Source organism: Pan troglodytes, chromosome 10 (assembly GCF_028858775.2).
Source record: "Pan troglodytes isolate AG18354 chromosome 10, NHGRI_mPanTro3-v2.0_pri, whole genome shotgun sequence".
Taxonomy (NCBI): Eukaryota; Metazoa; Chordata; class Mammalia; order Primates; family Hominidae; genus Pan; species Pan troglodytes.
Window position 1 is genome coordinate 52,340,983 of NC_072408.2, and position 17,019 is coordinate 52,358,001.

The window sequence follows — 17,019 nt, forward strand, 5'->3', positions numbered from 1 at the left end:
AACAATTTTATATGATAGTGATGAGAGCCAGCATATTGCTTTTATAGCAGTCAGTTTGGTATATTACTATTTACTAAGAACTTATTAATAATATAACACATATTGATGAATATATGACCCAATACAATATATAGGACCTGGATAACAACCCAAATGCAACCACATAATTTCACTTCCGTCACCCATTTTGTTCACTTGCCTCCCCTTACCTGAAGCAACCAGCATTCTTAATTCCATGTTTGTCATCTCCTTGCTTTCTTCTTCTTACGTGATGTTATTATACCCATATATGACATATATTTTTATTTTAGTTTTTAACTATATTTTAAAAACTATGTTGGATTTAATTTTCTCACTTTCCTTACTTATAGTGACAAGATTTATTAACACTGTTGTGTGTTCAAGTAAGAAATTATAGATCTCTTCTAAATTGTTCAATTACTTTGCCAAAGAGTTGTATAGAATGTTCTCTTATGGTTGATTCCATTGCTGAAGAAATTAAACCCCTGAGATCTGTATTGATAACATTATCAATATTTATATTGATAACAATATCAATAACAACAACCAAAATTTGTTGTTAAATTTTGGTTCTCTTTCCTTTTGTCTTTAAACGTCATTGTCAAGCAGAGTCCCTGTGTCATTCTATTATAAAGATAAATGCACACATATATTCATTGCAGCACTATTTCCAATAGCAAAGACATGGAATCAACAAATGCCAATCAATGATAGACTGGAAAGAGAAAATGTGGTACATATACACCATGGACTACTATACAGCCATAAACAGGAACGAGATCATGTCCTTTGCAGGAACATAGGTACAGTTGGAAGCCATTATCCTCAGCAAACTAACTCAGGAAGAGAAAACCGAACAGCTTATATTCTCAATATTTATAAGTGGGAGTTGAACAATGAGAACACATGGACACAGGGAGGGGAAAAACACACACTGGGGCCTGTCAGGGTTGGGGGAGGGAGAACTTCAGGAAAACTAGCTAATGCATGCTGGGCTTAATACCTAGTTAGATAGAATGAATAAAGTCTAGTACAACAAGGTGACTACAGTCAGCAATAATTTATTGTACATTTCAAAATAACTAAAAGAGTATAATTGGATTATTTGCAACACAAGGAAAGGAGAAATGCTTGAGATGATTTATACCCCATTTACCCTGATGTTATTATGTACTATATGCCTCTATCAAAATATCTCATGTACCCCATAAATATATATACCTGCTATGTACCTACAAAATATTTTTTAATAATAAAAAAATTTTAATTAAGAAAACATTCTGAACCAGGTCCCCAGGATTTGAATCCCAGCCATGCTACTGATTAGTTAACATATGGCTAGATTTTGTTCATTAACTCCTTTCTATAAAGTTTCTGTTTTTTGGTGGACAAATTCAACCCATTCAGTTTTATCATGATAAATGATCTGTTTAGTTTTGTTCCTTTTATTTGTCTTTATTTCTACCTCCATTACTTAGCAACTGTGTGAGTTTCTTAAGCTCTGTATGTTGTAGATTCCTCATCTGTAAAATGAGATTAACAATAGCACCTATCTTATTTGGTGTTATTAAATGTTTCAATGATAATAATAATGTTCTTTAAAAATTTATCCTTTTTTATTGCGGACTTTTTTTCTGTGATCTAATTATCATCTCCTTCAGTGTTCTCATTCCAGACAGAAACTGTTTCTTTCATCATTTTATTTTATATTTTTAGCTTTTATTTTAGGTTTGGGGTACATGTGCCAGTTTGTTATGTAGGTAAACCTGTGTCACAGGGGTTTGTCGAACAGATTATTTCATCACCCAGGTACTAAGCCCAGTACCCAATAGTTATTTTTTTTCTGCTCCTCTCCCTCCTCCCACCCTCCACTCTCAAGTAGGCCCTAGTGTCTGTTGTTCCACTCTTTGTGAACTTGAGTTCTCATCATTTAGCTTCCACTTGTAAGTGAGAACATGCAGTATTTGGTTTTCCATTCCTGCATTAGATTGTTAAGGACAATGGCCTCCAGCTTCATCCATGTCCTCCAAAAGATACCTCGTTCCTTTTTATGACTGCATAGAATTCCATGGTGTATATATACCACGTTTTCTTTATCCATTTTGTCATCGATGGGCATTTAGGATTATGAATAATGTGGCAGTCTTTCATTATTTTAGTTTGCACAGAAACCATCTATTCTAGTTTAATCTCTGTCAGCCTGATTTCTTCAAACCATAGTGCTTTCTTAATTGAATTGTGTTGTTTTTTACTTATTATTGTTAGCCATTGAGATATATAATTTCTTAGCACTTAGGCCAGACAGACTTTGGGAGATTCTGCAGGGAGTGCGATATTAACAGGCAGTAGAAGATAAGATGGGATTTGTTCTTCTGCTAGAGACAAGTGGTAAATTACTTGACAAGAGGGATGCTTTCTTTTGAGGAGTGTGGAGAAGGCTTTTCTCTTCTTAGATGAGTGCTGCTTGTAGTCCCACATTGCAAATCATATCCAGTGCTGCTACATCAGCTAGCATAGTCAGCCTGTCCCAGAATAGGATGCCACGTATGGACAAGGAAAGCATCTCTTGCTGAAGCTTTGTTCATTATCACTTCCCCCACCCCAGCTTTATTGATGTATAATTCATTGATAAAAACTGTATATATTCAAGGTATACATCATGATGATTGATATATGTATACATGCAAAATGATTACCACAATCAAATTAATTAACACATCATCACCTCAGAGTTACCAATTTGTATGTGTGTGGTGAAAACACATAAAAGCTATTCTCTTAGCAAATTTCTATTAAATAAGACAGGATTATTAATTATAATCACTATGCTGTACATTCAATTCCCAGACATTATTCATCTTATAACTAGAAGTTTGTATGTATGACCAGCCTCTCCTCGTTTCCCTCACTCCCCAGCTCCTGACAACCACTGTTCTACCCTTTGTGAAACTTAGTTCTTGTCCTTTCTAGTTTTCTCCTGTGGACAGACATTTGGGTTGTTTTTAGGTTTCACTATTATGAATAAAAGTGCTATAAACATTCTTTGAAACATTTTTTAATTGTGGTAAAAAAAAAAAAAAAAAAAAGGTGGCCAGGCACGGTGGCTCACGCCTGTAATCCCAACACTTTGGGAGGCCGAGGTGGGCGGATCACAAGGTCACGATATCGAGACCAGCCTGACCAACATGGTGAAACCCTATCTCTACTAAAAATACAAAAATTAGCTGGGCATGGTGGTGCACGCCTGTTATCCCAGCTACTCAGGAGGCTGAGGCAGGAGAATTGCTTGAACCCGAGAAGCAGAGGTTGCAGTGAGCCGAGATCGCGCCACTGCACTCCATCCAGCCTGAGGCGAGACTCCGCCTCAAAAAGAAAAAAAAAAAAGGTAACATGAGATTTGCCATTTTAACCCTTTTTACGTGTGCACTTCAGTAGTGTTAAGTATATTCACATTGTTATGCAACAGATCTCCAGGACTTTTTCATCTTGCAAACTGAGACTATATCCATTCACAACTCCCCATTTTCCCTTTCTCTATCCCCTGGTAACCACCAGTATACTTTTTGTTTCAGTGAATTTTACTATTTTAAGTATCTCATTTAAGTAATATCATACAGGATTTAAAAAAAAAACTGGCTTATTTGACTTAGCATGATAACTTCAAGGTTCATTTATGTTGTCATATGTCACAGCATGTCCTTCCTTTTTTTTTTTTTGTTGTTGTTGTTTTTGTTTGTTTGTTTTAGAGGTGGAATCTCATTCTTACCCAAGCTAGAGTGCAATGGTATATCATAGCTCACTGTAGCTTCAAACTTGGAGGCTCAAGTGATCCTCCCACCTCAGCCTCCAGAGTGGCTGGAACTACAGGTGCATGCCACCACACATGCCTTCCTTCCTTTTATATACTGAATAATATTTCATTGTATGTGTATACTACATTTTGTTTATTCATTCCTTTGTCAGTGGACATTTGGGTTGCTTCTCCTTCTTAGCTATTGTAAATAATACTGCAATGAACCTGGGTGTACAAATAGCTCTTCAAGACCCTGCTGTCATTGTTTTTGGATATTTACCCCAGTAGGATTGCTGGATCATATGGTAGTTCTATTTTTATTTCTTAAGGAACATCCATATTGTTTTCCGTAGTGGTTATACCATTTTACAACACTACCAACAGTGCATAAGGTTTCCAATTTCTCCACATACTTGTCAACTTTTGTTATTCTCTCTTTCTCTCTGTTTTGTCTGTGTTTAATAGTAGCCATTCTTATGAGTGTGAAGTGATATTGTGGTTTTGATTTGCATTTCTTTAATGATTAATTGTGCTGAGCATCTTTTCATATGTGTGTTGATAATTTTATAATACATTTGGGAAAGTGTTTATGCAAGTCTTTACTCATTTTTAATCAGGTTGTTTGTTTTCCTGTTGTTGAGTTGTAGGAATTTTTTTTATATTCTAGATATTAATTCCTTATCAGATATATAGTTTGTAAATATTTTCTCCTAATCCACAGGCTGCTTTTATGCTTTGCCAATTGTGTCCTTTAAGCAATAATTTTTTAAGTTTGATGTAGTCCCATTTGTCTATTTTTGCTTTTGTTGCCTGTGCTTTTGATGCCATATCCAATAAATCACTGCCAAATCCAATGTTATGAAACACTTTCTCTATGTTTTCTTCTAGGGGTTTTAATATTTTGGGTCTTTTAGATTTGTAACTCATTTTGAGTTAGTCTTTCTATATTGAGTGGTCTTGGCACTCTTGTCAAAAATCATTTGATCATATACACAAGGGTTTATATCTGGGGTCTCTATTGCAGTTCATCAGTCTATATATTTGTTTTGCTATGAACTTATACCAATTTTCTTGTGAATGTATATTTTCCTTCTCTTAGATAAATACCTAGGGGTGGAACTGCAATGTCATAGGGTAGATGCATGTCTAATTTAAAATTTTCCAGATTGGTTTTCAAAGTGATTGTACCAGTAGTTATTATTGCTCTTTGTAATTTTAGTCATTCTGGTAGGTAGAATCATATTTTTTTTTTGTCTCTTTGTTGAATTGGTATTGAAGCACCTAAAGATACCTGAAATTTTATCTTTACTATGTTGTTAATTTATTTTTTGCCTCTTTCAACTAGAGTGTAAGCTTTATGAGGTGCTATTTGCTCCTCAATACCTAAATGTTTCCTGATATGGATTAGACATGCAATATTTCCTTTAAATTAACAAATAAATCAAAGCATAAATATTTATCTTTTCCTTGATTGAGATTTGTATATATCAGGTATATCTGGGATCTCCTCTAGGGTCCAGTAATTGGTCATGGATATTTTAGTGGCCAAGTCACTTCAGGAGAAAATGGCAAGAAAAAGTTTTAGGACTGCACAATTGGTCAAATTTCCAGAATTTCCCACTGAGATAAAATTTAAAACCTAGGAACATAACAATATTAAAAGCTAGATGTTTATAGGAATTAGAAAAAGAAGTTCATATACACTTTTCAAAAGAAGACATACAGGTAGCCAACGAACACATGAAGAAATGCCCAACATCACTAATCATTAGAGAAATGCACATCAGAACCATGATGAGATACCATCTCACATCAGTCAGAATGGCTATTACTAAAAAATAAAAAAATAATAGATGCTGATGAGGTTGTGGAGAAAGGGGAATGTTTACACACTGCTGGTGGGAGTGTAAATTAGCTCAGCCACTGTGGAAAGCAGTGTGGCAATTCCTCAAAGAACTAAAAACAGAATTACCATTCATCCCAGCAACCCCATTATTGGGCATATACCCAAAGGAATATAAATTGTTCTATAAAGACACATGCATGCGTATGTTCACTGCAGCACTATTTAAAGTAACAAAGACATGGAACCAACCTAAATGCCCATCAGTGATAGACTAGATAAAGAAAATGGTGGTACATATATACTATGGAATATTATGTAGTCATAAAAAGAATAAGATCATATTCTTTTCAACAACATGAATGGAGCTAGAGACCATTATCCTTAGCAAACTAATGCAGGAACAGAAGACCAAATACTGCATGTTCTCACTTGTATGTGGGAGCTAGATAACAAGAATACACAGACACACTAAGTAAAAGATACCTGGGCCTACTTGAGGGTGGATGGTGGGAGGAGGGAGAGGATCAGAAAAAAACAAATATGGGGTAACATGCTTAGTACCTGGGTAACCAAATAATCTGTGCACCAAACTCCCATGACACGAGTTTACCTGCAGAACAAACCTGCACATGTACGCCTGAACCTAAAATAAAAATTAAATAGAAAAAAAAAGAATAAGACGAATAAAATTTTTTATATTAATTAAAAAAATTCATCTGTGGAAACTTAATGTCTAAAGTGTTCTTTCTTTCTCACAGCCATAGGATTACATTCGTACTTAAAATGAATTATTTTAATAATAATGAAATATGTTTTTATATTTATATCTAATTCTTATAATACAGCCATGTCTTGGTTATTGATTATTTTGGTATTGATTATTTAGTTTATAAACTATCCAGGACCTTTATTTCTTCTCACTTGACTCCTTTGGTCCGCTTTTCTATTGAAAATACCACCACCAAACAATTGGCAGAAAAATTAGCCAAGAAAAAAGGAAGAAGTGAAGAGGAAAGGAGAGGAACAAAATGAAGGGGAGAGAAATAGGACAAGCACCTGTGCAGCCCATGAATTTTTTTTCCATTAGGGCAATTAATTAAGATTTAAATGCACAGGCATAAATGTGTAAGTTTCTGTAAGTGCGTAGGACTTAAATGCATATTACTTCACTGTAATAATCTTTAATGTTCAATTATTTTTCATGCAGTATTTATATATAAGCAAACATAATAAATCAGGTATTTTATATAATCAAGTATTAAAAAATTTATAGGAACATTTGCCTTTCTGGATTCAATAGATTCACCCACATATTGTTATTTTGCTTAATTTTCTGTTGTTCTTGATGCTTTTCGCATGTAGTATAAAGAAAGTTTGTTTTGTTCTATATTTTATGAAGTTTCACCCTGCAAAATGGTACTACTCTGTAATGAGATTAAATGTCATTGTTGACTTGAAAACCTAATTCACATGCTGAGAAAAACATAAGAAGTCCTGGATATTTTTATTTTCTACTTGGTAGTTAATAAATGCTTTTGAATCGTCATACCTTCCTTTTCAAATATGACTTAGATAAAATTTCTTGTTGGTAAAGTCTAAGAAAATGTGAACTTTTGCAAACTTTTTATTACTATAAAAAGCAATCTTCATGATAATGCTGTACAATACTATTTTAAATAATAATTTCTCTTTGTTCTTTTATTTTCACGTTGGGAACAGATATGTAAGTATTAAATATTTTTGGCTGTTCTATTTTTTGCGATATTTTTCGTCACATCCAATTTAATGGCTCTGCATTATATTCTTTTTTTCTCCCTAGAAAGTCAAATAAAGGAAACCAGTTTACCCTTTCATACCTACAGCAACATGAATGAAGATCTTAACGTAATGAAAGAAAGAGTTTTAGGACACACATCAAAAAATGTGCCATTGAAAGATGAAAGAAGTCAATTACATTCCAGGAAAAAACGTCTTATATCATATCCAAGATACATTGAAATTATGGTTACAGCTGATGCTAAAGTGGTTTCTGCTCATGGATCGAATTTGCAAAACTATATACTGACTCTAATGTCAATTGTAAGTAAACTTAATATGACTTTTATATTTCCTAAAATGTTTAGCTTAATGAATTTTTTTCATGTCGAATTAAATTTTTTTTCTAAACTCTTTAGATGTAATTTTGTATCTAGGTTTAAGCCAAAAATAAGATTTCATTGAAGTTTAGTTTAGTTAGAGTTATAGCAAGTATCCTATTCTGTTACTTGGACACCTTTCTTTCTAAAACATTTACAGATCCCCAAAACCGCTTATAGAAAATGCTTGAATTATTCTTTACTTTCTCACATGAATGGCTTCTGCCCTCTAGTGACAGGACTATCCTAGTTGCATTGATCTTTTTGCTCTTTGAAACTGAATTTTAAAACCTTACCCTATTTCTGCACAGAGGGGAGAAGATACTATTTTTATTATGGCTATATTCTCCAAATCAGAAATTTGGACGCTTAATATTTTAAGTTATACATGTATTTATGGCGATAAAGGGATAGGTTATTACTAATGCAACAGTCCTAACAAATTTGGAATATAAGGTCACGATAACTCTAAGGGTCCTTGATCTGATGTTACTATCTTTGTCAAGCAGTGGTAGTGCTAGTACCCACAGAATTGAATTCTAGAGCTAGTGAAGGGTGTCAATCCTGTGTAAGTGGCATCACCCTTCATCCTTACGTGTGTGAGCGTGTGTGTGGGGGTGTGTGTGTGGGCGCGCGCGTATCCCCCTCCACCACCCTGGGACATTCCTGAATTAGGCCTGTTATTTTAGAGTAATCACTAAGGGTAGCCCTTTTCACGCTAGTTTAGTTGATGAATTACTGGCCAGGTGTGGTAGCTCACACTTGTAATCCCAGCACTTTGGGAGGCTGAGGCGGGAGGATCACCTGAGGTCAGAAGTTCAAGACCAGCCTAGCCAACATAGTGAAACATCATCTCTACTAAAAATACAAAAAATTAGCCAGGCGTGATGGTGAGTGCCTATAATCCCAGCTACTCGGGAGGCTGTGGCAGGAGAATCGCTTGAACCCGGGAGGCAGAGGTTGCAGTGAGCCGAGATTGTGCCATTGCACTCCAGCCTGCACAACAAGAGTGAAACTATGACTCAAAAACAAACAAAAAAAAGAATTACATAGCCACCTATTTATAGATTCAGGGTATTTGGAACATATCTCATTGCTGGAAGTACTTCTATTCACATATAGGGAATTCAGGCCCACTTGGTTGAAAAGACTCAGCAAGGGCATATCTATAGGATATTGTAAATTTCCCTTAGCTAGATCCCAGTTCATTGTGACATGAAGATCATAAGAGACAATCATTTTTCTAAAATATGACATTTTACCTTAAATTCTTATTGTTATACCATAGTCTACATTGCCTAAACACAGTATATGAAACAGCGTGGGTACTCAATAAATAGTTACTGAAAGAATGAATGGAGACATGGTTAAAGTATTAATAAAAGTAATATTTTTTCAGAATTCAGTGCATTGTGATAAATAAAAACAAATATATAAAATGATTTTTTGAAATTGTGTAAAATTTACCCTTATTTTTACTTCAATTGAATTTTTTTAAATGACAACAGAAGTATAGATAGAACTTTATCCTAATTACTTTTTTTAAATTCTGAATTTGAAGTAAAATTACCTACATATATTACCTAGATGTATAATTATCTAAATGTTGGTATGGCAAACTCTAAATTATGAAGGGATTCTAATGAAAACTATGGTGTGGAGGATGTCAATTGATATGTACAAGATTGTATCAATTATATGGAACAATGGGATATACTTTGCAATAGAAAATGGTTAAAGGAGATGACATTCATTAAGAAAGTTGGGGCTCGGCGTAGTGGCTCACGCCTGTAATCGCACCACTTTGAGAGGCCGAGGCATGCAGATTACCTGAGGTCAGGAGTTCGAGACCAGTCTGGCCAACATAGTGAAACCATGTCTCTACTAAAAATACAAAAATTAGCCAGGCGTGGTGGCACATGCCTGTAATCCCAGCTACTTGGGAGGCTGAGGCTGGAGAGTCGCTTGAGCCCAAGAGATGGAGGTTTCAGTAAGCCGAGATCATGCCACCGCACTCCAGTCTGGCCAACAGACTGAGACTCTCTCTCAAAAAAAAAAAAGCAATAAGGAAAGAAAGTTGGGTGGGAGAGATACTGAAGGAAAATACTAGATTTGATAGATTTTAAAACATGGTAAATGACAGATAACTATTGTCAGTGCTTTGGGCATACTGACTAGAAGGAATAAAGGAATAAACACAGGACTAATTTTGGAATAGTTTCATGCATTCTTGGTGACATCACCACCCTCAGAAAGGTTGTGTTATCTATATTTTACATAAAAATCAGTATTGGCCAGGTGCCATGGCTCACGCCTGTAATCCCAGCACTTTGGGAGGCCAAGGTGGGTGGATCATGAGGTCAAGAGATAGAGAGCATCCTGGCCAACATGGTGAAACCTCGTCTCTACTGAAAACACAAAAATTAACTGGGCGTAATTGCCCTGGCCAGAACTTCCAACACTATGTTGAATAGGAGTGGTGAGAGAGGGCATCCCTGTCTTGTGCCAGTTTTCAAAGGGAATGCTTCCAGTTTTTGCCCATTCAGTATGATATTGGCTGTGGGTTTGTCATAGATAGCTCTTATTATTTTGAAATATGTCCCATCAATACCTAATTTATTGAGAGTTTTTAGCATGAAGGGTTGTTGAATTTTGTCAAAGGCCTTTTCTGCATCTATTGAGATAATCATGTGGTTTTTGTCTTTGGCTCTGTTTATATGCTGGATTACATTTATTGATTTGCATGTATTGAACCAGCCTTGCATCCCAGGGATGAAGCCCACTTGATCATGGTGGATAAGCCTTTTGATGTGCTGCTGGATTTGGTTTACCAGTATTTTATTGAGGATTTTTGCATCAATGTTCATCAAGGATATTGGTCTAAAATTCTCTTTTTTGGTTGTGTCTCTGCCCGGCTTTGGTATCGGAATGATGCTGGCCTCATAAAATGAGTTAGGGAGGATTCCCTCTTTTTCTATTGATTGGAATAGTTTCAGAAGGAAGGGCAATTAGGCAGGAGAAGCAAATAAAGGGTATTCAATTAGGAAAAGAGGAAGTCAAATTGTCCCTGTTTGCAGATGACATGATTGTATATCTAGAAAACCCCATTGTCTCAGCCCAAAATCTCCTTCAGCTGATAAGCAAATTCAGCAAAGTCTCAGGATACAAAATCAATGTGCAAAAATCAGAAGCATTCCTATACACCAACAACAGACAAACAGAGAGCCAAATCATGAGTGAACTCCCATTCACAATTGCTTCAAAGAGAATAAAATACCTAGGAATCCAACTTACAAGGGATGTGAAGGACCTCTTCAAGGAGAACTACAAACCGCTGCTCAAGGAAATAAAAGAGGATACAAACAAGTGGAAGAACATTCCATGCTCATAGGTAGGAAGAATCAATATTGTGAAAATGGCCATACTGCCCAAGGTAATTTACAGATTCAATGCCATCCCCATCAAGCTACCAATGCCTTTCTTCACAGAATTGGAAAAAACTACTTTAAAGTTCATATGGAACCAAAAAAGAGCCTGCATTGCCAAGTCAATCCTAAGTCAAAAGAATAAAGCTGGAAGCATCACACTACCTGACTTCAAACTATATTGCAAGGCTACAGTAACCAAAACAGCATGGTACTGGTACCAAAACAGAGATATAGATCAATGGAACAGAACAGAGCCCTCAGAAATAACGCCGCATATCTACAACTATCTGATCTTTGACAAACCTGAGAAAAACAAGCAATGGGGAAAGGATTCCCTATTTAATAAATGGTGCTGGGAAAACTGGCTAGCCATATGTAGAAAGCTGAAACTGGATCCCTTCCTTATACCTTATACAAAAATTAATTCAAGATGGATTAAAGACTTAAACGTTAGACCTAAAACCATAAAAACCCTAGAAGAAAACCTAGGCATTACCATTCAGGACATAGGCATGGGCAAGGACTTCATGTCTAAAACACTAAAAGCAATGGCAACAAAAGACAAAATTGACAAATGGGATCTAATTAAACTAAAGAGCTTCTGCACAGCAAAAGAAACTACCATCAGAGTGAACAGGCAACCTACAAAATGGGAGAAAATTTTCGCAACCTACTCATCTGACAAAGGGCTAATATCCAGAATCTACAATGAACTCAAACAAATTTACAAGAAAAAAACAAACAACCCCATCAAAAAGTGGGCGAAGGACATGAACAGACACTTCTCAAAAGAAGACATTTATGCAGCCAAAAAACACATGAAAAAATGCTCATCATCACTGGCCATCAGAGAAATGCAAATCAAAACCACAATGAGATACCATCTCACACCAGTTAGAATGGCAATCATTAAAAAGTCAGGAAACAACAGGTGCTGGAGAGGATGTGGAGAAATAGGAACACTTTAACACTGCTGGTGGGACTGTAAACTAGTTCAACCATTGTGGAAGTCAGTGTGGCGATTCCTCAGGGATCTAGAACTAGAAATACCATTTGACCCAGCCATACCATTACTGGGTACCTACCCAAATGACTATAAATCATGCTGCTATAAAGACATATGCACACGTATGTTTATTGCAGCACTATTCACAACAGCAAAGACTTGGAACCAACCCAAATGTCCAACAATGATAGACTGGATTAAGAAAATGTGGCACATATAAACCGTGGAATATTATGCAGCCATAAAAAATGATGAGTTCATGTCCTTTGTAGGGACATGGATGAAATTGGAAATCATCATTCTCAGTAAACTATTGCAAGAACAAAAAACCAAACACCGCATATTCTCACTCATAGGTGGGAGTTGAACAATGAGATCACATGGACACAGGAAGGGGAACATCACACTCTGGGGACTGTTGTGGGGTGGGGGGAGGGGGGAGGGATAGGATTGGGAGATATACCTAATGCTAGATGACGAGTTAGTGGATGCAGCACACCAGCATGGCACATGTATACGTATGTAACTAACCTGCACAATGTGCACATGTACCCTAAAACTTAAAGTATAATAATAAAAAAAAAATTAGCTGGGTGTGGTGGCGTGTGCCTATAATCCCAGCTACTCGGGAGGCTGAGGCAGGAGAATTGCTTGAACCTGGGAATCAGAGGTTGCCACTGGGAATCTCGGTTCCCAGCCGAGATCGTGCCACTGCACTGCAGTCTGGTGACAGAGCAAGACTCCATCTAAAAAAAAAAAAAATCAGTATCATCACTGTTAGAAGATATTGTGACATACTTTGAGATAACTAAAGTTCTCCATGGAAGGTTTAAAGCCAGAGTTAATTGAAGGGAATGGAGACAGACCTTTTGACTTCATGGAAAGTAAATCTGCATCTGAGATTGCTTGAAACAACAGACCAATGCATGTACTTATCATTTTCTGGATTTTTAGGCCTAGTAGAAAGAGAGCAGGTTTCTGTTGAAGACAGAATTTTTATAGATACAGTCATCTGGTTTGTGTTAAGCTTTTGTTCTTAGGGAGATAGATGTAGCAGAGTTGAGGAAAAGGTGTGCATTCCAAATATAAGTGGGGTAGGAGGAAAAATTAAGGAGGGTAAGTCTCCCTTTTGAGATACTTTGAGTTTTTGTATATGCTTTCTTTCTTCCTAAGAAGCCCAATTTCAGATGACTTCTAAGCTACCTGGGTTTAGTGCTTTTCTTCTCTCTCACTGAAAGAATGTTCAAATGAGGACATAGGAAAATTAGCAGACCCTATGGTTCTGTACATAAATTGTTGTTTTATTGGTTAAAAAACAGTGATCACAACTATATTTATGGTTGCAAAAATATTAAAAGTGAAAGGGAACTTAAGAGAAAGGGTGACAAACTCTCCCTGTTTTACCTGGAACTTGATCAGTTTTGGTATTGAGTCTCATGTCCTTGGAAACCCTTCAGTCCTGAGCAAACTGGGACTGTTGATCACACTATGTAGCGATCAAATCCAGTCCAACTTGTCTTATTGCTACTTGTTAAGGCCATTTCAAAAACCGCTTTAAAGAGGTAAGAGAAATGCTATTTGCACATAAGTGTCCACAGATATTTCCAGTTTAGGAAGGAGCTGTTCAGGTTTTGCATACTTTTTCCAGTTTTTAGAAGGCACTCACTGCATTTATTCAAACATACACATGGATTATTGGTGATATTCTGTCACGGTAATTTAGGAAAAGGTCAAGACAATGTGACATAGGCTTGGTATATGATAAAGACAAGTTCAAAGTGATGAAAAAATAATTTTTGTCTGTTGAGCTCCAGATATAAAGGGGGAAATAGGGGAATGCTTTCAGGATTGAGCAAATGGATTATATACACAACTTGGATTATCTATCCTTACTCATCCTGCACAAAGTAAACAATTGTGCTGTCTTCTTAAACTTTTTCTTTGCTTTCAACAATTTAAGGAAATACCTGAGTGCAGTGATATTGAAATAAAGAATGTGACTTAATTCAGTTTTTAGTTGCACTTAATGTTGTTAGAATAGCCTAGAGACCCTTCTTACTTAAAGGTTTCTGGAATTAACATTAAAATTAGTGGGAAAGAACAGACTTGTGATGTATAATATATCTAGTGAAATAGTGTTTGTGTTACATGAGCAGAGATACTCAGCTGTTATTCTAAAACCTTTATTCATAGGGAATTTGGTTGACAACATCAGGTTAAAATGGCATATATATATGCATTATTAAGCTACTAAAATGTATGTAAACTAGAGCAGTTTTTCCTTCAGTATATTTATTTTGATACTCAATTTGTTATTTAATAGACCTTAAATATTTACTAAGTATTAAAGACTTCCACACTTCATTTTGTTTGTAAGGGTTTGACTCTATAATATTCATCCTGTTGAAGATTTAATAATGTAAATTTAAGGAGCATCATGTAATCCTCAAGAATTAACCCTTTCATTAAAATATGGTTACTATTATTAGAGGCATATATCAACTAAAAACCCTCATTTGCATTACATTGATTTTATACCATTACTTTCAATCTTGTTAGTTGCTTTTACTGATGTTATTAGGATGGGGAAGATTTTTAACTATATTAAAATAAAAACTAATGATATGCTTTCGTACTTCAGGTATAACCATTTATATTACTTTTCCCTTCAATTTAGTGCTCTGCATATTCTTAATTATTTGCACATATTCGCTTTGTATGTATGTAGAATTTCATCATTTTCAATTTAAAAATGAAAAGATCTTTCCAAAGAAGTAAAGAGTAATGATCTTTGTAAACAAAATTTGTTTGTCAAAATCAGTTTTTTATAGATGACTTTGTACTTCTTAATGAAGGTGGCCTATGAACATACCATATGTGAATGTTTGCTAAAGCTCTATCTAGAAATTATTTTCAAAATGGTTGGTAAGTTAATGGTGATAGCAATTTGTTTCATGCTTTGTATGAAGTATATTTTGCCTAGAATTTTCTTAAAGATTTCAACAATACAATTCATACCATTTCTTCTTCACCTTTCATTCAATATCCATGAAAGAATAGTATTTACTATTTTATGAAACCTATAAACAAGTCAGAACTACTTAAGTGAAGGAAACTAACATTTAAGGAATAAAAGATTAAATACATTTTAAGTAGATCAATAAAAATTTGAATACATAGCACTCTAAAATGTAGTGATTAAGGTAATATATTGAAAATATTACAAGGCTTTTAGAATAGGATGATATGTTAGAAATCTGGTCTGGTGTTTCCTAAAGTGTAGTCTATGGAATGGAATATTAGTCCTGTGATACGCTCCATGGTGGGGGGGCTAAGGACTGTGGTCATATAGTTGCATGAAATACTGTATATAATATCTCTGTCTCATAGATTTAATATATGTATGTGTGTGTGTATGTGTGTTAGCCTATTCAAGATTCCATGAAGATATCTAATTATTTTAGCTCATTTCTCAAACTGTGGAATGATTTTGTTCTTTAAAACAAATGTCTTTCACAACTCTTCCCAACAGCACCTGGTTAATATTAATCCAATATGCAAGGACATTGTGACCCAAGGGTACCCAGTGCCTCAACATGGATATTAAAGACATTAAGACAAAAAAAATCAACTTATTTTCCAGGGTTGACCAACTAGCTTGTAGCTACTAACAGAGCTGGAACTAAAGACCAGGTCTTCTGACTGCCTAGGACTTCTCTGAGGCCACGGGCAAGTGACCATAACAGGACAATACCAGTGGCCGGGGGATGTGTTGCAGCAGGGTTTTGAAATGTCTTCAAATGTTTTGTACCAAGAACTAATTGGTTCAGAATGCTGAATAAAGATCAGATAAAGTAGTCAGTGCTCTAAAGCCAGACTGTACAGAATGAAAATTGGGTTCTGTTTGCTACCAGCTGCCTAACTTTCAGTGTCTTAGTTAACTTCTCTGTATCTTACTGTTCTTATCTGTAAAATGGACACTATAATAGTTCCTATCTCATAAGATTTGTCATGATAATTAAATGAATTAATACATTTAAACTTGAACACATCTGGCACACAATAAACATTGAATAAATATTTTATGTATCATTTAATATTTACTCATTTATTATTTATAGCAAACATAGTATCCTATCATCAAGGCAATCTAATTTGGGGTGGTAGTTTTAGGAAGGAGAGAAGTGCATTGTACATACTGCTTCAAAAATTCTCTGAGTACCAAATGGGCCTTGTGGCTATTCATTGCTTGAATCACAATTTAGCTTTATTGAATAGAGTTGTTCAATAACATCACCTTTAAACATCTAAATATAGTTAAAGGTATACGTATATCCTATATGAGCACTTAAATTATAAAGGTCAGTAAAACAATAAGAGATACAATTAGAAAAAATGAGCATGATGACATCCTTAATTATTTAATGAAATATACTATTTTAGTGTAAAAGCAAAATATCACTTCCTTTGGGGGAAGTAAAAATTATTTAAATCAAACCATCTGTTTTTGTATCTTTTACCCCCAGAGGACTGTGAGTTAAGGGCAGAGATTATGCCTTGTTTGGCTCTGTATATTTAGTAAGCAACACAGGGTTTGATGGGCAATAGATATTCAGTAAGTACTAAAAGAGATAATAAAGCAATCATGCTTTTGGATACTTTGCTTCCAATTTAGACATACTGTGATAATTAACTTGAAACACATGTACTAGAACTAGCATTATGTATATCTATATCTGTATTATGCCTTTTCTTCTGAAAAAGCTTTATAAGTAGCAATAAGAACAATA

General features: G+C 35.2%; 1 protein-coding gene across 1 annotated transcript in view; it reads left to right on the forward strand.

Moving 5' to 3' along the window:
- The window catches only part of ADAMTS20 (ADAM metallopeptidase with thrombospondin type 1 motif 20), a 191,162-nt gene that overhangs the window by 41,513 nt on the left and 132,630 nt on the right, over positions 1 to 17,019 (forward strand). The window contains exon 4 of the mRNA XM_054664337.2: positions 7,480 to 7,739. Coding sequence (XP_054520312.2) covers positions 7,480 to 7,739 — 260 coding nt within the window. The remainder of the gene's footprint in view (positions 1 to 7,479; positions 7,740 to 17,019) is intronic.